The 23,262-nt window shown below is 38.0% G+C and overlaps 1 protein-coding gene and 1 pseudogene across 3 annotated transcripts in view; both read left to right on the forward strand.

Annotated features, from left to right (window-relative positions):
• The first annotated feature begins 2,417 nt into the window (after positions 1 to 2,417).
• The window catches only part of LOC148879630 (mitochondrial inner membrane protein OXA1-like), a 30,770-nt gene continuing 9,925 nt past the window's right edge, over positions 2,418 to 23,262 (forward strand). The window contains exons 1-6 of one of the 3 annotated variants that reach the window (XM_088961219.1): positions 2,418 to 2,717; positions 3,268 to 3,743; positions 8,136 to 8,226; positions 11,625 to 11,672; positions 11,956 to 12,048; positions 12,449 to 12,507. In XM_088961219.1, the coding sequence (XP_088817345.1) occupies positions 3,268 to 3,743; positions 8,136 to 8,226; positions 11,625 to 11,672; positions 11,956 to 12,048; positions 12,449 to 12,507 (767 nt within the window). In that variant the 5' untranslated portion in view covers positions 2,418 to 2,717. The remainder of the gene's footprint in view (positions 2,718 to 3,267; positions 3,744 to 8,135; positions 8,227 to 11,624; positions 11,673 to 11,955; positions 12,049 to 12,448; positions 12,508 to 23,262) is intronic. The other 2 variants (XM_088961220.1, XM_088961221.1) reach the window with 2 other exon arrangements.
• Positions 14,710 to 15,878, forward strand: LOC148879631 (uncharacterized; annotated as a pseudogene).

Raw genomic sequence — 23,262 nt, forward strand, 5'->3', positions numbered from 1 at the left:
GTAATTGTCGCCTAATCATTCTTTGGTGTCTTAGATGAATATTCTTACTACAATAGATACTTGATTTTTCGAAGTTTAACAAATGAAAGAAATTGACTTAAATTGAAGAAGAAGCTTATTTAAATTGTATAATTCTTCTATATGGGCATGAAGAAACAACATAATATCATCCGCAAAAAATAAATGGGAGATCATTGGAGATGAATGATTTAGTTTAATGCCTTGTAATTTCCCTTCCTACTCCGCATGCAAGATTAGACAGGGCAAACCCTCCACAACCAAGATAAATAGATAGGGGGAAAGAGGGTCTCCTTGACAAAGGCCTCTGCAGGGACAAAAATGTCATTCCGAAGTACCATTAATTAAAATTGAAAAGGAGATCGTAGAGATGCATTCTTTTATCATAAGACAAAAGTCTTTTGGGAAATTGATGAGAGATAAGACTTTTAGGAGAAAACAACATTCTAAACGGTCATAGGCTTCAGACATGTCTAGCTTTAGGGCACCATAGTCTATACCTCAGTTTTTGTGTTTAAGAAAGTGGAACATCTCATGAGTGATAATAGAATTATCAACCTTTTGACGTTGTAGGACAAAAACTACCTGGTTTTGGGCAATACACTTGTCGAAAGGTTACAAAGTCTAGTGGCTAACAGTTTGGCTATAACTTTATACATTACATTACATAAATTGATAGGACGATAGTCTTGTACTTTCGTACAATATACTTTTTATTTTGGAATTAAGTAGATAAAAGTGTGATTGGGCCTTCGAAGTAGTCTTTTATTTTGAAAGAAACCATGGACTACCTGTACTAATTATAATCCCATCATGTCCCAATATTCCTTAAAGGCTATAGCTGGCATTCCATTCGAACCCGAAGATTTTAGACTTCTAATATTAAAGTGGGCTGATTTTATTTCTTCTTCATATGGATTTTCGAGAAGCATATTGTTTTCCTCTTTAGTAATAATGTGATTAATTAAATGGGGTAAAACCTATATTTCATGTGGATCCTACGACATATAAAGATTTGAAAAATGGTCTACAAAAATTTGGGCAATGTACTTATGGGAAGATTTCCAATTATTGTGTTCATCCTTGATGCCCTCAATATGATTCCTTTTCATCCTAAAAAGAGTACTCCTATGAAAGAAATATGTGTTTTTGTCACCCAAATGCAGCCAAGTTTGGTGGGATTTTTGTCTCTAAAAGTTTTCAATTTGCCACATTGTTGATTCATAATCCTTGTACAGGCTATTCAAAGTAGGAGAATCCACAACATTAGCTTGTTTGACTTGAAGAATTTGATCATCTAGTATTTTTTTTTAAATTCTCTCTAGGTTCCACAAAATAAATTTTCCACCAATTGATTAAGTATTTCTTGATTCAATCAAGTTCGAGGTTTAGACTATAAGCTGCATGACCACTGATTTGTAAACTCCATTCATCCTTAATGACATCTTTACAAGAACTATCTACTAACCACATCTCATAGAAACAAAAGAGTTTAAGCAGGTTTAGGATTTGGGGATTTAAATTCAGAAGAAGGGGGCGATGATCTGATCCACATTTGGAACCTAAGGATAGGGAAACATTTGGGTATAGATTTAACCATTATGGGCAGACAACAACTCTATCTAGAGTTAGTTGGATATGACATTTACTTATTTTATTTGTCCAAGATATACCTCCCTGTTGAATACTTAACTCTAAGGGTGCATTATTTTCTCGGATTTTGAAAGGGGGGAAAGTTGGTCAATGGGATTTTGGTTCCATTGACCAAGAGCCCTGTGTTCTTTTTTCATATTTATGTGAGGACCAGAGAAAGCTTATTTTCCTGGTTATGATACCCATTTCCTAGGTAGGTAAATAACTTTCCCACTTAGGGGGGAAGTTGCCAACATTTGAATGGGACAAAATGTCTTTTTTAATAATGAATTTTTATGGCTAAAATGATTATTGAGTTATTTGTATGAGAAATAAAAGAATATAGATAAATGTAATTACCTGGGTAAATGTTTTTCAGGAAAAACTTACCCAAATAACTACATTTACCCAGATAAATAACTTACTTAAAAATGAATGATGCCTAAGAGATTAAGATTTAAAATTAGATTTCGATACAATCTAGACGTAAGAAGGTGAGAAGTAGAGGGGTATAAAGTATCCATCGAGGTTGATTCATTGAAGTCACCCATTAACACAGTAAGGGAGATTAATAGATTGTAGCCAATTATATAAATCTGCCCAAAATCTATTTCTTTGACTTTTGATAGAAGGATCATAAATAAAACAAGAAACCAAGATACCGAATGTAGGTGTAATTTTACTTTGAGTGAGTAAAAAAAAAAAGAAAAACTGAAACTTGGAAACCGGCTTTCTAAATTGAACGTTAATGAATCAATGAATCAAACGTGGATTACAAACCAAAAAAGAATCAAATGTGGACATAGGTATTCCGGTTACATCCGATTTGTTTCGTTTTGCCGTTCGTTAGCAGCCCTAGTTTAGGAGGCTTCTATTGTTTGGGCCAAAATACTGACTCGTGGAGTATAAATGGGACTGGACATTGGTGTTCGTTTTCTCTTGCACTGTCTTAGGGAAAGCGTCGCGCCCTCCCTACTCAGCGAGTCTCTTTTCGCAGCAGAGACTATAAGAAGAAGCTCCATCGTTGGAGTCTGGACATCAGGGAGAATCGAAGAAGAGCTGGAAAGGTCATACCTCTCTATGTTTTCCGCATGTTCATTCTTCATTTACGAGTCATTGATTTCAGTTCGCGTATCGATACTAGTATTCTGCAAATGTTTTGTTATTCCATTTCGATCTTAGATTCCAAATGAAAATAGAACAGTAACTTAATTTAATTACCAGTGCAATCTTCTGTGTTTCATTAACGTTGTATTGGTCTCTTCATCCCTACTCCGATGAAGTGGGAATATGTTTTTGGCCTACTTTCTATCGATCGCTCGATGTTTCTCCTTTCTTCCATTTTTATGTGCTTGTTTCTGATTTGAATGCTCTGGCAACCTCACTTTATCTGCAAAAGTCTTGACTCCACCTTCATCTTGTTTCTCCATGCTCTGCTAATGACCATTAGTTATTATGACCTCGGATTTTTCCATTTGCTTTCATATTTGAGATTTTGAGTTCCACGAGCTTTTGATCTGTCTGAGTTCGTCGATATGAATCCTAGGGTTTGTAGCCTCTATCTCTAAACGTTCTCTGTGCTATACAATTAACCAATTTTTTTTTTGCCCGCAATAGATGGCTTTCAGGCGTAGTATTTCCTCCAGATTGACTCTTCTCAGGCAACGGTATCACCCATCATTTGCTTATATTATTCACGATGATGATGGTAAACGTCAGCCTCCTCCTGTTACAGACGCATCAACTCGACCTGCAATTAGTAACATTCTGGAAAAGCAAACAGGTGTTAACAACATCAACAAAGCAAGTGCTTGGTTTGAAACTAGGTTTCAAGTGAAAGGATTGTCATCATTCTCTCTCCCACCTGGGTTTGGACCCTCTTTCTGTAGGCATATGTCGAGCACAATTGGAGAAGGATCAGATAAGATCGAGTACATAAGTGATGTTGCAGAAATTCTCACGGAGAAGAGTATAGATGTGGCTCAGGTTCCCGCTGTGAGTGAAGTGGCTATTGCAGCTGCTGATTCTTTCTATCCTGTTGCCGCCTTACAGTATTTAATTGATGGCATTCATTCCTTTACTGGCTTAAACTGGTAAGTACTTGTTTCTTATTTCATGTTTCATGTATGTTCTTTTATCTTTATTGTTTATCTAGGTATCATTATTATCATTATCTATGTTCTTGTTGAATTTATATGTTAAATATTATCTCATGCTGTAACAATCATTCATATTGATGTTCGTGTTGGTTATTTAATTACATTCCAATCATTCACCCTTTGGGTTGATTGGTTGTGTTTCCATGATGCTAAAAGTCCAGTTTTTATTCTCAAGTTTGTGATAATCTTCTAGTTGCTGGTTAAGGAAAACAAAACCTGATAACCCCCCCCCCCCCCCCCCCCACACACACACACACAAAAAGAAAAAAAAAAAGAAAGGAAAAAGAAAGCCAAGCAGATGCTTATTCAACACACATGAAAAAATGTGTAAGATCTGCTGCCTCACCCTCCTTCATGATGGAAGGAAAGGCGAACCTGCACTTCCACCATGTTGTTTACATGGAACATAGACATTGGGCATGATTATCCTTCTATAACCTAGTTAATCAATAGGGGTGCTCATTTCCAGCCTAGCCCATTCTCGAAATTTCCAGGCTTCGGCTTAGGTTTTGTGTTCAGGCCCGGTTAGTGCCCAGTCCGCATTAGGTGCAGAAGTTTTAGGGCTGGGCCTGGGCCTAACACTTCAAGCCCGACCTAGCCCACAATATGTTATGTACATATTAAATATATACTTATGTGTTTTATGTTACATTATATTTTTTTCATGTATATAAATATTATAAAATGACTCATATAATATATACTATTTGGTAACAACCTTTTTGTATGTGCAGGGGTAAGGCTGCATACGTCTATCCCTCCCCAGACCCCACATTGGTGGGAGCCTCGTGCATTGGGCTGCCCTTTTTAGACATATAATATATACTATATAATACTTTATATGAATTATATCATATACTTTATATGTCAAACTTCCATTTCGTGAGAACACCAAAGGTTTTAGGGGTGTCTACTGTAAATGTTTGACCACCACCCCAAATGAGATAAAATATATATTAATTATGAATAATTGCAAAGGAGCCCTTGAAGGGTTGAAGAAGAAAAATAAAGAATTTACAAAAGAGCCCTTAAGGGGTTGAAAGATAAACAAGAAGAAAAGAAGACTAAGACTATAGTACAATAGGGACTATAGAACTATAGTACATCAAGTGTCTCCATACTTCCCCTCAAATTGATGCTGAGACATAAGCATCAGTTTGCCCACCATATATAGATGTCTAGATCTCATCATAGGCTTTGTAAGTATATCGACAATTTGCAAATCGGAAGCTATATGTGGAAGAGAGATGGAGCCAACAAGAAATAGATCCTAATAAAGTGACGATCCACCTCAATGTGCTTGATTCTCTCATGGAACATTGGATTAGATGCAATCTTGATGGCACTAGTGTTATCAACATAGAGAAGAATATGTGAAGGGAGGTGAACACCAGGATCGACAAGGAAAGATTGAAGCCAAACAATCTCACTGCACACAGATGATATAGCCCTATATTCGGTTTCTGTGGATGACTTAGAAACTGTTTGTTGTTTCTTGTATTTCTAGGAGATGAGGGAGTCATCCAAAAAAACACACCACCTTGTAGTAGAACATCTGGTGCTAGGGCAGCCTACTCAATCTGCATCAGCATAAGCCCTCAATTGAAAAGGAAAGGAGGATAAGAATAGTCCCTGAGATAAAGTGCCACGAACATAATGGATGATGCGTAATTGCTACACTAGCGAGTGCACTAGCCGCTCAAGTAATAAAGTGATGAATAGAATATCATTCCCACGAGGACTTATACAACAACTACTAGTAATATATCAGCCATCTATTATTTGATTAACCGAAATGTTAATCTAATCAAAACTGAATTCCTAACTAACAAACTATCTCTAGCAAATTGGATCAAACACCTTTCATGCAGTTGAGAAGACAAGCTATATGTGAACAGATTTGGTTCAACAATTAATTCTCTAGGTCATTCGATTGGATTGGGATTCAGCCTTGGTTTGGTGAAACCCCAATGTTATGGACAGCCTCTCTTGAGTGCATGCTCAATCTATGCATGAGTGATGATTCTTATATCTCTATCAAGAATCTAATCCTCATGCATGCATTAAGATCAAGAGTTCTAGGGCATCATTGCAGAATTGAATGAAGACCAATCGAATTGTACAAGTTATCTCTAACCTTGTATTCAATTTTGATTAGCATATCCGAATTTCTAAACTCTTTCTCAAGCAATCTAGAAACTCCTAGAATTAAGAATAGTTCGGCTAAACAGAAATCAGATTGTCTAAATTCTTCATCAAGCAATTCAGACAGTCCAGCATACAAATTCAATTCGGCTAGCTATTCTAACAATTAAAATCCTAATCAAGAAACATCAAGATTGAATCTAATCCATTCGAATAACCCTAGAGAACTAATTACAGATTTGAAATTACATGAAACATGATTCAATTACAGCAAGAAAGAAGAATCAAGTGAGAAAATATCATGAAACCCTAGCTGAGATCATTTACCACTTGCGCAGAATTCAAGGAAGAAGATAACCTAGATTGATCTCCTCCAATGGCTTCTTCTCCAAATTCGGATTCAACACCTCTTCTTCTCTTGAAGCTTCTTGAATCTCCCCCTTTCTTCTCTCTTGCACGCCTCTCTCTCAATTCTCCCAAAAGGATTTCGGACCAAAGGAGTTTGAACCCTTTTTCCCTCTTTCTCTTCTCCTTTTATAGCTTTTTCTTCGGCCCCTTTCTCTCTTCTAGAAAGTTTGCTGCCTTTAGGCTCCTTGGGCTGCACTTTGGCTGCTCTTGAGCTATACATGGGCCTCCCTCTTGCTGGGCCGAATGGGCTCCCTTGGTGAGCTTCGGCTAGGCTCTCTCCTTGGGTTTTCCCATGGAGTGCTGCCTAGGCTTTATGGGCCGAATAGCCCTCCTTAGGCTTCTCGGCTGGGCCTTTCTCCCAGCTGGGCTGAATTGCCTCCACTTGGCCTCTTTTCCATGGTTTTATGTTATCTTTCCCCTAAGCTGGTATCCCTTGATAATTTTATGAAATCAAGCTAAATTGAGGTAAGAATTTACACAAATCAGCATCAAAATCATGCATAAACATCAGAATTTATGTGTAATTTGCACACACATCAATGGATAATCTGGTGGACAACAGTCACGTGGAGACACTTGATGTACTATATTTCTATGGTCCTTGTTGTACTATAGTCTTAGTCTTTAAGTAACCTTCAGCCAGAGTTCGATAGCAATCAAAGTACTCAAACAATCCTCTAATCATCCAAGAAGCTAATTGAATCAGCAGCTGGTAGACATGACCTACTCTGATACCATGTCAATCTTCCAATTTGTGAGAACACCAAAGGTTTCAGGGGTGTTTACTGTAAATATTCGACGCCCACCTCAAATGAGACAATATATATTAATTATAAATAATTACAAAGGAACCCTTAAAGGGCTGAAAAAGACAAAATAAAGAATTTATAAAAGAGCCCTTGGAGGGCTGAAAGATGAGAAGAAGAAAATAAGACTAAGACTATAGTACAACAGAGACCATAGAACTATAGTGCATCAAGTGTCTCCACATTATATGTCATATAATAGAAGATATTATATATTTATAAAATTTAATTAGTGACTTAATCCCAAAGCCCAGCTTTGCCTTGGTCTGGCCCATGATCACTCCTACTTAATCAACCACTAGATGTGCCTACAGAAGGAAAGGGATATATTATTAGAAAACGTTGTTCTAAATGGAAGGAAAAGTTTTCTCCTGATGCTGTTGATATTGATGTTTTTATCCCTTTAAACACCTTGATGCAGAGCCAAGGAGACCATGCCCTTTATATTTTATATAACGGATTTGGAGCTTTAAAAATTGTCACTAAAAATTTTTCTCCTCTCAATGGCTCACTGGCATAGAAAAGGGACTACTTTGCCATTGATCTATTAACTTCAAAAATGAATAAGTGATCAGCCAATTCATTAGTACACCTAGCCAATAAATAGCTAAGTGAGCAGCCAATTCTTTAATACATCTAACTGATATCAGCCAATTCACTTTTTTTTTTGATAATGGCCAATTCACATTATTTATTCCTTGCACATAATGCTTTATAAGATGAAGAGGCTTTTCCTTTGGTACTTAATGTTTGTAGTGTATTACAGATGTTATTGCTATTATTATTTATTCATATTTTGAGTAATCAGATATCTTTTTGTAAGTAAATTTACAGAATATTAGATAATGTATAGCGCTAAATAGAAAACTAGGAGAGATGGTCATTGATGAAGAAAAAAAAGGAGAGATGGCCATTCATTTTGGCATGTTCTTACATCTTAAATAACAGGATTATATTCTTTCATCAGGTGGGCATCCATAGCTTTAACAACCATCTTAATTCGAGGAGCTACTATTCCACTTTTGATAAATCAACTCAAAGCTACTTCAAAGCTTACTGTAAGTTGCATTGTTTGTCTCTTCCTCTCTTTGTACTTATATTGGTTATTTTCTCTCATTTTTACTTAATTATGGATACAGACATATGTTGATTCATTATGAAGGCATGCTTTAAGTAACTTCTGAAATCACTCATGCATGTTGAGCATACAATCTTTATTGCTTACACACGGACATGTGCATGATAACTTCATTTTAAAAGCATCAGGGTGGATGCCTTTTTGGACAAATAACTTTACTTTCTCTGGCTTTCTAATTGTAATTTGGGTATGAGCAGATTTTGTTATACAGCAAAACCTGGATTTTCATAGAACTTTATTCATTTTTTCTTTAACATACCATTATTTGACTTATAATGAATTAGAACTTTGTTATTATTTTTGTTACTATTTTTTATATGGTTATCGATCTTGGTTACTTGAATTAGTCTACAATATCAAGGGGACAATATCCTAGATATCTAAAGTTTTTCTTTTCTTTATTAACCCTAGATGTCTACACCACAAATAGATACTGGTTTGAAGAGGTTCACCATTTGGCATGAATTAGGGGGGTGGTTTTTTGACAAATGGGTGGCATTTGTCATATTTTAAATTTCTTATTATTTTGTATTTAAAATACTAAAAGAAATTCAATAATCATGAATGTTGTATATGAATACAAATTGCATTATTAAAATTCAACAATAATGTATGTTGCATATAAATACAAATTGCATTATTAATTCATAAGGCAATATTCCACATGCCTTATGAAATACAATTAATTCCATATGCAATATAATTGATTCCCATGAATTTTCATATAACAAGAATCCACCAAAATTGCAGCAGAAGAAAGAAATAAGTGGCAAAACATGAATTTTGAATCCATGTATGGAAGTATTGTAGCGATAATTTAAGCAAATAAGTAATGAGCAACAAACTAATATATATTTGTAGGGCACAAAGAAAATACAACATGGCGTGTGACATATAATACTATAATAGTTGTCTACCTTGGCATTTCCTTGCTTATAAAGGTGGTAAACATGCATGCAAAAAAGGTGTGGTAAAGGCATGGCCCTAGAAAGCACCTCCTAGTATCACCTTCGTAACTACATGAAAAAGGGTAAATAAGTGGGAGCACTAACATGGTCACTCTCATAGTTTTCAAGGCGCCAAAGCGAGGCTAGGCGATAGGGGGTGCCTTGTCGCCTGCCTAGGCGATGGATTTTTTTTAAGTAAAACCATATATCCTAGGGTAGTTCCCTAGGTTCCATAACCATATTTCCTTAATAATTATTCATAATTTTCATAAGAGAAGTATAAATTTCATGTTTAAGTCTAGAAAATCAACATTCTATGAGTAGAAAAAGAACAAAGGAAAGAAAAGTAAAAAAATATAGGGGCTGAACCACTACTTCTGTTATAGGAAAGAAGAATAGAAAAGGTGGAAGAAGATGTGGAAGAAGAAAATGTGTTGATTAGACAAAGTTTTAAGTTCTTCCCTTGCTTATTGGTTCAGGTTTTGAAAATTTTGAGGGTTCAATCAAGGGTCAAAATTTCGATACGAATACGATACACCCCGTATTGGGTGTATTGTATTGTATCTTTGGGGTCCTGATACCTGTTTACAGGTGTTTTTGGGGACCCATTTTTTTTAATAATATATATTTAAAAATGAAAATGAAAACCAAATAAATAAAAAATAGGGGGAGTATCGTTACAAGTACTGATACACCTCTGCCAATACACAGAGGTGTATCGATACTTTGAACCATGGGTTCAATACAGCAGTTAGCAATGTTTGCGTTGATTAAACCCTAACAAAATAAGAAAATAATAAAAAGAAATTAGTATATAAACACATAAAATGAATATTCTAGTTTAATAATGTCTATTTTATAATTATAATGTCAAAAAACAAAAAATATAAAAGTATTTGATAACCCAGTGCACAAAACTGCTTGGTGACCGGGCGAGGCGAGCCTCCAAGGGTGCCTTGTCACCTAGGCGTCGCCTTGACAACTATGGTCACTCTCTAATCATCTCTTTATTTATTTATTTATTTTTTAAAATCTTTGAGCTACTATTATGTTGCATGGACATTTCAAAATGGTGCACTGTCCATGTTGGGCATCAAATTTTAGTGTAAATTGTGCCAGATACCTTGCCACCTTGCCAAAGCCATGTCCTTGCCATGTGCATATATTGAATACTTCCACACTTCCATGTATTCTCTGTTCTGGGCAAAACAAGGGATAAATAGGGAAACATTGTTCTGGGCACAACTGTAACTCTTGTTTTAGCATCAACATTCATGTATTCTCTGTTGTAGTTTGTGTATTTGCCGTTTGGAGAGGCTGCATCACGTGCCTCTAAGGGGATTTTCTTGTATCTAATCATTATTTTAATGGAAATGATTTTATTTATCAAAAAAAAAAAAACTTCCACACTTCCATACCATTAGAATTTTTTGATCACTCATTAAAAATGAAATATTCTTCTTCTCCAGATTTTCAAGTCAATGGATGATGAATGAGAGTCATACAGGGCACTATACGAGTACTTCTATTTGATCACTTGTTAAGGAAATACACACATTGATAGGGCTGTCAATGGTATCCAATTGCCTGAGGCCAAATATGAAACATGATCCGATTAATCTGGATATGGATATCAAGCATTAGATCTGTATAACTGGTTCAAATTTGAATTCACCCTATGTGAACCAATTCAAACTCAATTGGGCAAACCTGAACTTTTTTCCTATGAGATAATATATTATATATTTAAATAATTCATATTTTACATTTAGAAAATTGATTTTTTCAATCAGGTTGTTTTGAACTTCCCAAGAATCTTCCAGTGGCCACCTACTTGATTTCCCAAAAGGGAACCATATCTCTTCCCCTCATCTCTATTAATAGAGCAAGTTTGAGCCAGAAAACCTTTGAGGTGTCCAAAACAAGCCATTTATTGTATGTACTTTTTAATTTGTTAGAAATTGGACATATTATATCACTGGGGAAATGTTCCAAAACAATGTGAGAACATGGTGCATGCCTCTATGGTCCACCGTAGATTGTGAGTGAACTAGCTGCCAACCTAAAGGGTTTCTCATCTGTTGGATGTCTGCATCAGCCATATCTTTTTTCCATGTGGCTGAAATAGGCGAGTTTTTGTGGATAAACCCAATTGTACCTATTTACTTAACTATTTTTTCTTTATTTTTGATACTTTCAATGGCAGGTGTCCTGTCATTGGTCAATGGATTGCCTACATGTTACTTGGGCAAAACTTTAACTATGTTGTTTCACCCCTTTTGTCTAATGTTATCTAATGTTTCTGCCTGTTATTTTAAAAAGTAGAATAGTAAGCAGCCAGTTTTTGATAATTTTTGTTTATACTATGCAGTTGATGAGGCCACGTTTAGAGGAGATTAGACAGCAAATGCAAGATATGGTACGGAGGCTTAAAATTGTATTATTTTCTTTATATGATGGGAAAACTAACTGGGTATTTAGTTACGATTTTTTTTTGTTTAAATTCAAAGGATATTTTATCTACTTTTACTTCTATGGAAGTAGATAATAGGTGTGTGAATAGTAGCTTGGTTCACTTTCTTAAAACTTGCTCTTTTCCCTTCTCTCTCTCTCTCAAACAATTCAAAAAGCCACTTTTGAAAATCTGTTACCAAATGTAATTTTTGAGTTTTATTTATTTATTTTATTTTTTCTTATGCCAGAAGTTAAGAAAAGGTTGCTCCCAAATGTTTCTTCAAATGCATCCCAAGTTACATGATGCAAACATTAGTTGTCTGTCAAGCAGCAACATGGCAGTAAGAGATTCACCATTTAATGGGTTCTACCTAGCAAATCTTCTGTGTGGAAAAGTGTTTTGTATGATTGCCATAAAAATAGTTGTAGTTATTCTTGTTGTCGTATCTATTAACTATTTACATTCTTTAAGTGATTAATAAAAAGGTTATGGCACATATATTAGTATGAGGGCATGTAGATAAATAAGCATGGTTTACAATTGGGCATAGTTATGATGCAGGAAAATCGCATCTGCAGTCCATAATATGTTAATCAGAACATTTTGCAGTCTCCATGTGTACAACTGTGAACAATCGGTCCTTATCAATCCAATGCCTAATTCCAGTTTCCTCCTTATGCATATGTAGTAAAATGCCAACTCACTTTCAGAACACTGATTGATACATTTATCTATTTCAGGAAATGGATCCTAAGGCTGTGGCTGAGGGTCAGAAACGAATGAAGGCAATATTCAGGGAGTAAGCCACTAATTGATGTTTTCATTGAGAACCTGTGTTACATGATTTGGGCAATCTTTCATATCTTGGTCTCCTGTTATAAAATTTTCTTTCTACCTTCCAAAAAAAGTTGATCTCATTTAATCTTTGGATCACTGTCTCCAAAATTTTGGTCAAATGATACATATAAAAGTATAAAACTAAAAAAAAAACCATTTAGACTCTTAAACTACAAATCGTCAAACATTTAAATAACTTTTATACATATTCTATTTAATATCTGATCTGACTAAGTCAACCTTGTAAAGGACTAAATGTTGACTTGGCCTTGTATATATAGGATGTGTGGAAAAAGGTTCCTAATCAGGCCAATCTTTATACCCCGCCTGATAACAGGCCCAGTGGTTCCTATGGTTCACTATGTATTGTAGAGAGTGAGGAGTAGTAAATGAGACATCTGGGTTGCTTTTGAACACCTCGGAAGATTCCTGGGTTGTTTAGGTCTCTCTAAACCAGCCAACTATTGAAATGTGCTTTCTTAGGGGTTGTTTGGTACCGTGGTTCATTTTGTAAATGGCGTGGATCGTTTGGTTCCGGTCCATGCCACAGTGCAAAGAGTGTCCGTTTGAGGTGTAGCTTAGTCCACACTATAGTGTGGATTGAACTGAGCCATATCGCAATTTGTTGTCCACATACCAATCCACGCCACAGTAGATGCAATCATTTTTTTAAAGCTTTGCAATAAATTACCAAGGTACTTTATTCAAAATTTTGTCTTACAAAGTATCCACATTGTCCACACTGCAGTGCAGAATGCCTTGACAGAGTGTGGTGTGGTTTCAACCACGCTACAATGGGGCCTGGTGGAGTGAAGTGATCCACACTTTATTGAGCTACACACTGAACAACCCCTTAATTAGATAACTTGCACTTTTATCTAGATGACTTATCCAATTTCTGCTGTATGGAGCGTAGTTTTCATGGCACCTAGGCAAATCTGAGTGACACGGGGGTACCTAGTCATAGGCAATAAGAATTTTATAATACAAAGAACTAACTTTTGGCTGGCTCCCTAGTTTTATATACCATTCAACATGTATATTAATTGAAAAATAACAATTCTCTTTATTAAAAACATTAAATTTTCTCTAAAAATGTGGCAAATCATCAGATCTAAAAGATAAAAAATCTTTTACAAATATTAGTTTCGTTATTTTCGAAGTACTACTATAATAAGTATTTAATAGAGCAATTTCATATGAATTAGCAAGCTAAAGAAGGTTATTAACTTTATATGATAAATATTCAAGATGGAAAGTAACAGAGAAAAAACAAGGATGGAATTTCTGTTTTATTTAATTTGTCAGAGAGAGAGAGAGAATAGAAAAAAAACCTCTTTATACTTCTATTCTTTCTTTCTTTATTTCTTTCTTTTTCTCTCCTAAAAAACCCTTTGATCTTATAAATTTCATTAGTAAAACATTAAAACAAAGTATAAATGATATTCCACCTTTGATGGCAAATCTTAAGCACAAACAATGGGATGGCATGTTAGTAGTTGAATCCAAGAGGCCGGTGCTGGATTGGAAGAAGGTTGCTGATCTTTTAATGCTTAAGCTGAAACTGAGGAGTACCTTTATCTTAACCCCTTTTAACAGTGTCAAGGCAGTTCTAGACCCCTTGGAAAACCTGGTAGGTTTTGAAGCCTTTAAGTATTCAAGTTGATTTGGGGACCTTCTCTCTTTTTAAATGGTCTCCATCTTCTAACTCAAAAGTCTTCTCAGTAGAAGATGGTGTTTTAGTCCGGGTAGTTGGTCTACCTTTTCATCTCTGGAATCATGAGGAAGGCAACCATCAGGATTGATGGTCTGTTCTTACCAGCATGGTTGGCCTCTTCCATTGAAGCTACTCTCTGGAGAGAGGCTAGATAGGTTGAAGATGAAAAGGCTGAGGAGCTAGCTTATGTGGCAGGTTTGGAATGGAGTCTCAAGAGGAAGGAAAAACTTTCACAATAATGGGTAGACACACTGAATTTTGATGGAAGCTCTCTTGGAAATCCGGGACTGTCAGGTATTGGAGGAGTAATCAGAAATTCTGAAAGGAGAATATTAACTTTGTTGTCTGGTCTGATTGGCATTGGCAACTCTCTAAAAGCTGAGTTAATGGCATTGCGACCATTGTTATCCGTGGAAGACCGCCGTATCTAGATATAGGTGGCGGGAATCCAGCGGATGTCAGTATTCGACGGTCCAGATTCTGTCCTTTTCAGGTTAAGTATTTGAATACAGCTGAAGTGGTGTGGTGGTTTCATGCTTGTCGCTGTGTAAGGCAATTTTAAGGATATTAAGAGCGAAATAATATGTCGCCGGATTCTAGCAAGAGGGATGAATCTTTGTCGTTATCGTGTGTTAAAAGATCGTTGCATGTTCGCCGGAAAAGGCTAGAGAATCGACGTCTGAAAGCTGTCTCTTCGAGAGAGGACCTTGCGTTGCTCGGCGATGGTAACTCCGCCGACGTATCAAAGTTGGAAGATGATGCCAGGGTTTGTGTTGCTAAGAAGACACGATTGGCTAATAATGAAGTGGTGACGGTTTGTCAGTCACGTAATGATGGTGATACGGAATTGAAAACCGATGCTTGTTCCGATGAGCTGCCGTCCAATCACTCGTCATTATCGTCGGCATCGTCGTCATCCTCGGAGAACGAAGGGGTACCGATGTTGGTCGGGGAAGTGTTCGGGCGAGGAGATAAAATGAGGATCCTTCCGTGTCTGTTGCATGGATTGGCTTCAGTGTGTGGGCGGCGAAGGGAGATGGAAGATGCAGTGACGGTGGTGCCGGGGTTTCTGAACGAGGAAACCGGGCTGTATGATTTTTTTGCCTTCTATGACGACCACAGTGGTGCGAGGGTTGCTCAAGTGTGCCGTGAGCGGTTACACCGTCTGCTGGCAAAGGAAATTGAAGGTAGGGAGGCGTCGGAGGTGGCGACGAAGAGGGAGGAGGTGATGTCGGCGTCCTTCGCAAAGATGGACAAATAAATCAATGGTGATGAAGTGGTAGTGGAGAAGACGATCGGATCGACGGCTGTGGTGGCGCTAGTTGGGACAGAGAAAGTCGTCGTCGCCAATTGCGGCGACTCCAAAGCTGTTCTTCCTTTCGAAACAAAGGAGGGAGAATTGTTAACAAAGAAGTTACAGGAGGAGTTGGAAAGGATTTGGGAGCAGATTTGTGGGTTGTTGGAGGAATACAAATAGAAAGAAGAGTTCCTAGAAATAACTCCAAAAGTGTAGGGCCTACTGTAAGCCCCCGAAGAGTGGAGATGGAAATAGGAATTGTAGAGCCTTCTAGGACAACTGAGGTCAACAAGAATAGGAAAAAAGGAAAAGATCAGAAGTGGAGAGATTAATTTTGGACATTGAAGGGGATGTTGAGTTCAGTGGAAGAGGGGAGGGACGAAAGGTTCCTTACTAAAGGTTTCTTAGTAATTTGGAGGGCCTAATGATCTAAGAGTCTAAATGAAAATAATTAGCTAGAATGTGAGAGGTCTAGGAAGTGCAAGAAAGAGGAGATTGATCAAGGGTCTACTTAGAAAAGAAAGACCTGTCATCGTGATGATACAAGAGACTAAACTAGCAGAATTGGACAGAAGACGGACCAGAGGTGTATGGAAAGCAAGAGGGGTGAGTTGGGCTTCAGCTCCTTGTTGGGGAGCTTGTAGGGGAATAGCCACTTTTTGGAGAAGAGGATTTGGTGGCAACATTAGAGGAATTGATAGACCATTTTTCTGTATCCCTAAAGTCCAGGATGGTGGAAGATGGTTTTCATGGGTGCTGGCCAATGTGTATGGGCCAAATAGCTATAGAGAGAGGAATGAGATGTGGGAAGAGCTTTATGGAATTTGAGGCTTATGGGAAGGTCCCTGGTGTTTGGGGGGAGACTTTAACATTATACGATTTATAAATGAGTCAAGTAATCCCCAACAATCCATCACGACCAATATGAGGAAGTTTAACAAATTCATTAATGACTGTGAACTAAGGGAGATACCCTTGTTACAAGCCAACTTTACTTGGTCCAACTTCCAAGGAAACCCAACTTGTTGAAAGTTAGGTTTCTCTTCAATGAAGGCTGGGAGAGTCACTGGAAGGATTTGATGACAAAAGCTCTCCCTAGAGTTACCTTTGATCATTGACCTATAAAGCTAGGCCAAGAGCCCTTTGGAAATGGACCTAGACATTCAGGTTTGAGAATATGTGGTTAACACATCCGGACTTCAAGCATAAGATTGAGGAATGGTGGAGTGAAGAAATGAGGGGTGAAATGGGAAGGGGATTCCTCAAAAAACTAAAAAGGCTGAGATCTAAAATAAAAAAGTGGAATAGGGATTGGTTTGGAAGGGTGGAGGAACTGAAGGCTACTTTAATGAACCAAATTGAGGACTCGGATGGAAAGGAATCTCAAAGGATGATGAATGCTCAAGAAAGAAAATTGAGATGGAAACTTAAGGAGTAACTAGAAGAGATCCTATTACGGGAAGAGACTTCTTGGAGATGAAAGTCTAGACATAGATGGATCAAGGAAGGGGATGGAAATACCAAGTTCTTTCATGCTGTGCCCAATGAGAGAAGAAGGAAGAATTTGATAGCTAAGTTGGAGATTGATGGAGTGGAAGTAAACTCTCAAGAGGAGATAGCTAGTTGCTTTGTTTCTCACTTCAAATTGATTTTGTGAAGGCCACTAGATAGTCAAGTGAGAGTTGATGATTTGGATTGGCCAAGAGTGAATTGGCTTGGATAGAAAGAAATTTTGAGGAAGAAGAGACTAGGAGAGCTATTTTTCTATGGATATATCTAAGGTTCCACGTCCCGATGGTTTCACTATGGCTTTTTATCAAGATTGTTGGGATATAATTAAGGAAGAACTAATAGAAGTCTATAGAGAATTTGAGGACAATCATGTGATTAGTCCTAGAGTGAATGCCATGTTTCTAGCTCTGGTTCCCAAAAAGTTTGATGCTAAATATCCCAAAGATTTTAGGCCGATTAGTTTGGTGACTAGTATCTATAAGATCTTGGTGAAAGTGCTCTTTTTGAGGATCAAAGCAATTTTTTCTCCTCTTATCAGTTAAGCCCAAGGAGCCTTTGTACAAGGCAGAGGGATTATAGGTCAAACCCTTATTGCAAATGAATGCATGGAGGAGATGAGGAGATCAAGTAATCGGGGTTTCATATGCAAATTGGATTTGGAGAAGGCTTATGATTTAGTGGATTGAAGCTTTCTACTAGAGGTCTTAAGGGAATGTGGTTTTGGGGATAAATGGTGTAACTGGGTAAGTGGCTGCCTAACATCTTGTCACTACTCAGTCTTAGTCAATGGAGTGGTAAAAGATTTCTTTCCAGTTGGTAGAGGCCTAAGAGAGGGTGATCCACTCTCACCCTTCCTCTTTACCCTTGTTGCATATGTGCTTAGTAGATTGATCTCAAAAGCAGATGGGAAGATTTAATAAGTGGTTGGAGATTAGGCAGAAGGAGCATTCCAGTGACCCACCCCCAATTTGCTGATGATATAATAATCTTTTGTGAAAGGAGTAAATTGAGAAGGGCAAGGAACCTTAAGAATCTAATAAATCTCTCTGAGAGTGTCTCCAATTTGAAGATCAATTTTGGAAAAAGTTGTGTGGTTGGATTAAATTTGGAGGATAGGGAGGTAGAGTCTATTGCAGGTTGCCTAGATTGTTCCACATCTGAGTGGCCTTTGACCTATTTAGGTCTTCCCTTAGGTGATAACCCTAAAGAGGGTTGGTTCTGGGTTCCTATTGTGGAAAAAATTGAAAAATGGTTGGCGGCTTGGAAAAAGAATTACATCTCTATAGGGGGTAGAGCGACTTTGATCAGGGATACTCTTGCAAACCTTCCAACCTACTTCCTATCAGTCTTTTGGATTCCTACAAGGGATGCTAAGAAATTAGAAAAGGCAATGAGAGATTTCTTGTGGGAACCGGGGGGAGTGAAAAAGTACCACTTGATTAGATGGGAAGTAGTTAGTCGAAGCAAGGAAGAAGGGGGCCTAGGGATATGGAGCTTAGTTCATATGAATGAAACTCTACTAGGAAAGTGGTGGAGATGGCCCCTAGAGAGGGAGAGGTTATGACATGAGGTGGTGGCTAGCATTCTTGGTTTCTCAAAGGATGGTTGGGATGCTGGGGTATCTCGTTAGACAACTCTCTCAACACCTTGGAAGGCTATACACAACAATCTCCCCTGTTTTCTCAGTTTGATCAGGTATGAAGCTTGCTCTGGTTCTTTAGTTCTTTTATGGGAAGATACTTGGGTGGGTAACAAACCCCTCAAAGATCTCTTCCCCTCTCTCTACTCTCTTTCACTTTACAAAAAAGAGCTAGTAGCTGAGTTTCTTCCTAACCTGGTTTCTCTTTTATCTTTGTCTTGGGATTTTGGCTTTCGTAGGGGGTTAAGTGATGAATAATCCTCTTGTGTTTCTGAGTTACTACTATTACTTGATTTTGTTTGCTTGGATCCTACTAAACCTGACAGAAGAATTTGGACCCCTGCCCCAAAAGGCTCCTTTTCTTGTGCTTCTTTCTTCAAGTCTCTTTGTTTCAATTCTACCCCTGGGGAATTTCCTGTTAAAGAAATTTGGGCTAGGTCGATCCCCCCTAAAATTGCTATTTTCTGTTGGGAAATGTACTATGGTAAGATCAATACTTTGGAAAATCTGCAAAAGAAGAAGCCTTACCTATGTCTTTCCCCTAACTGGTGTTTTCTTTGTAAAGCTTAGATAAAGCTTTATGGAATTGGACTTTTGGTTTGTTTGGATGTAGGTGGAACCTGCCATCCGATGTAAGTTTGTTGTTTAATCCTTCTTATTTCGGGTGGCACATACGAAGAGGGAGAATTATGTGGAAATGTACTCAGAGCAGCTCTTGTGTGGACTATTTGGGAAGAACGGAATGCCAGAATATTCCTAGAAAAAGAAAGGAATCTCCTTGAAGTGCAGGATCACATATTGACAAGGGCAATCCATTGGCTGAAAATTTTGGACTTCTTTGTTGATTTTTCCTTTGACGATATTTGGAGGAATTGGCTAACAGTGGCTAATACTTCTTCTAGGAGGCTTAGAAGAGTGGTAGAATGGACACCTCCTTCAGATGGTGTCATTAAGCTAAACTTTGATGGGAGTAGTCAGTGTAATCCAAGACCTTCGGGTATAGGAGGGGTCCTAAAATAAGGATAGCAACATTATTTCCTTATATTCAGTACCCATGGGAGTGGGTGACTCCACAAGAGCAGAGGTACTAGCTCCTGTACAAGGGATTCAAATTGCAAACCAGATTGAGGTGGAGCAGCTTTTAAATGAAGGTGACTCACAGGTGGTGGTGGGATGGCTCGTGAACCCAGGTTCTGCCATTTGGAGTTATGGAGACCTCCTTAAAAAAGTGGATTGGCTGACTAGCAACATGACTGTTAGCGTCGAATGGGTGAGTAGATCAACAAATGCTATAGCTGATTCATTAGCCAAACAAGGGGTTTCTCGGGAAAGTCTTTTTTGGACTACCTTGTAACTTTTCCAAAATATTTTTAAGAATCTTCTTTTGGCGCTTCTGAAGAGGTCACACCTCATGCCTCTTCTTGGATCACTTTTATCTCCTATCTTTTGTGATTAATAAATTTCTTCATTTATAAAAAAAATGATATATATAAAATAAAATGTATTAACACACATATTAATAAGATACAACATATAAATGATATTATGTAAGGTGCCTGCCTTGTCATTTTTGTCACCTAGGCGGGCACACCTAGTCACCTAGAAGGGTGCCTAGTTGCTATAAGTCAAGGTGTTTGGGCGAGGTGCCCAACCAAGGGTGCCTAGTCACCTAGGTGACCTTGACAACTATGGTATGGAAGATGATACCAATTACGATCATTGGTCAAATAGGGGTCTCTTTGAATTTTTATTTGCTTTTATTTTGTTGTTGTGAAATGAAGTTCTCGATGATTGTCCCATCAGAATAAGGAAAGTGCTCCCAACAGTTATAATAGATAATCAAGGAGCTTTTGTGAAGGGGAGACAGATAACAGATCAGATTCTGATAGCAAATGAGAGCTTGGAGGTGTTTAAGAGATCCAAGAAAAAATGGGTGATTTGTAAACTGGATTTGGAAAAGGCTTATGATTTGGTAGATTGGTCTTTCTTGATGGAGGTGATGGACCAATTTTGGTTTTGGGGATGGTGCATATGGGTCTTGGGTTGTATTAGGAATTGGCATTACTCCATACTGGTAAATGGGACAGTGGTCGATTTCTTCCTAGCCTTGAGAGGGATTAGGCAAGGAGACCCCCTCTCCCCCCTTTTATTTACTTTGTTAGTTGAAGTTCTGGGGAGGCTAATTTATAGAGTAGATTCCAGGGGCTTAATTAGAGGTTGGAGAGTTGGGAGGGAGTTTGTGCCACTCACACATTTGCAATTTGTAGATGACACCATACCCTTTTGTGAAGCAGGGAACCCTAATAGGATTAGAAATTTGAAGCTCATTATACGACTTTTTGAGCAAATGTCAAACCTTAAGGTGAATTTTGAGAAGAGTTGTATAGTTGGGGTAAATATGGGCGAGGGGGAGATCTCTGAGGCTGCAGACATCTTAGAATGTGCAATAGCAAATTGGCCCCTTAATTACCTCGGTTTGCCATTGGGTGATAACCTTCAGAAAGGTGAGTTTTGGGTTCCGGTTGTGGAGAGGTTTGAAAAGAAATTAGCAACTTGGAAGAAAAATTATTTGTCTCTTAGAGGGAGAACCACTTTAATCAGGTCTACTTTAGCTAACCTTCCTGTTTACTTTTTGTCAATCTTCAAGATTTCGACAAAGGTGGCTAGTAGATTAGAAAAACTAATGAGAGACTTTCTCTGGGAGCCGGGGGAGGAGATGAAGGACCATAGGGTGGGGTTGGAGATGGTTTGTAGGAGTAAGAGGGAGGGAGGTTTGGGTATCAGGAACATAAGGAATAGGAACTTGGCTCTTCTGGGGAAATGGCTTTGGAGGTTCTCATTGGAGAAGGACAAACTTTGGGTGAAGATAGTGGGAAGTATTCATAGGGTTGCAGCAAATGGATGGGACTCTGGGATTCTGGCAAGGAGTACAAGTCCATCTCCTTGGAAAGCTATTCAAGCTATTCTACCTTTGTTTTCTCCATGGATCAGGTATGACTTGCACTCAGGCAATCTCATTAATTTTTGGGAACATGTTTGGATTGGGGACTCCACCTTAAAAGACCAATTCCCAAGCCTTTTTGCCCTTTCCACTTTTAAAAATGAACCGATGTCTTCATTCATTGTTCCTTCTAATTCTATTTCTGGGGTCGGCTGGAACTTGGGCCCACGAAGAGATATCAGGGACATAGAGCTTGATGGTATCTATCTCATCACTGTTATCCATTCTTGAAGGGGTGTTCCTAGAGCCAACAAAGGCGATAGTAGAATTTGGACTCTCACCCCCTTTGGTTCTTTCACTTGTGCCTCTTTCTTTAGTGCTCTCACACATTCTTCTTCTTTTGGCTTGTCTTTCCCTGTTAAAGAGGTGTGGTGTCTTCCTATACCTCCTAAGGTTGGGAGTTTCTATTGGGAAGCCTTTTTGGAAAGAGTTAAACAACAGATTTACTTCAAAGAAAAAGACCCAATAGTTGTTTTTGTCCTCGTTGGTGTGTCCTCTATAAAGCTGATGGTGAGTTTGGATATCATTTACTAATCTCCTGTTGGTTCACTAACATAATTTGGGAGTGGTGTACTTCTTTGTTTTGGTGCAAGTGGACCCCCCCTTCGAATGTGCCAAGCCTATTCACATTTATGCCGTTTTGGCCAACAAAAAGGGCCAAGATTATGTGGAGGTGTATGACGGCTGCAGTCTGTTGGACTATTTGGAAGGAAAGAAATTCATGAATATTTACAGATAAGGAGAGAAGTTTGGAAGCAATGCTGGAGGTCATTCACATTAGGGTTATACACTAGCTGAAAACCTTGGCTCTGTTCGCAGAATTCTCAGTTGATGAGCTGCAAAGAAAGTGGAAGGAGATAGCAGTACTTGTTCCAATGAGGAAGGCCTCAAATGTTTGTTGGATCCCCCCACCCCATGACTTTGTTACACTGAACCTTGATGGCAGCAGCTTGGGCAATCCAGGGCCATCCGGAATAGGAGTAATAAGAGATGAACAAGGGAATCTATTAGCTATGCATTCTGGACCAGTTGGGGTGGGAGATACTTTGAGAGCTGAGATTCTTGCAGCTCTTGAAGGAGTACAAAGAATCAAGGATATGCATATTAACAAGCTGATCATAGGAGATTCTGAAGTGGTGGTAAACTGGTTGAAAGAGGATAGTCTTAGACTTTGGAATTACAGTAATGAAAAGAGGAAATTCAAGTGGCTGACTAAGGACATGGAAATCCAATACAAATGGGTAAAAAGAAGTGTGAACTCTTTGGCAGATGGTCTAACTAGACAAGGGGCGAACAGACATTCTATTTTTTGGGCTGTCTTGTAATTTTTGTTCTTTTGATATTTAATGGTTGTTCTTGGGAGCTAAGATTGTTTAGCCTCCTTGCCCTGTAATTTTCTCATATTTTTAATATTAATTCAATCCATAGTTATTGATAAAAAAATGTTCTCGATGATTGTCTTTTGTGATCTTTGTTTGGTTCTCATTTGCTTGTATGTTGTTTAGTTTGAGGGGGCTTAGTTTGCCTGATGCTTTTATTTTGTTGTTGTGA

This window comes from Nelumbo lutea, chromosome 1, assembly GCF_056320005.1.
Source record: "Nelumbo lutea isolate HS-2025 chromosome 1, American lotus-T2T, whole genome shotgun sequence".
NCBI classification, from domain to species: Eukaryota; Viridiplantae; Streptophyta; class Magnoliopsida; order Proteales; family Nelumbonaceae; genus Nelumbo; species Nelumbo lutea.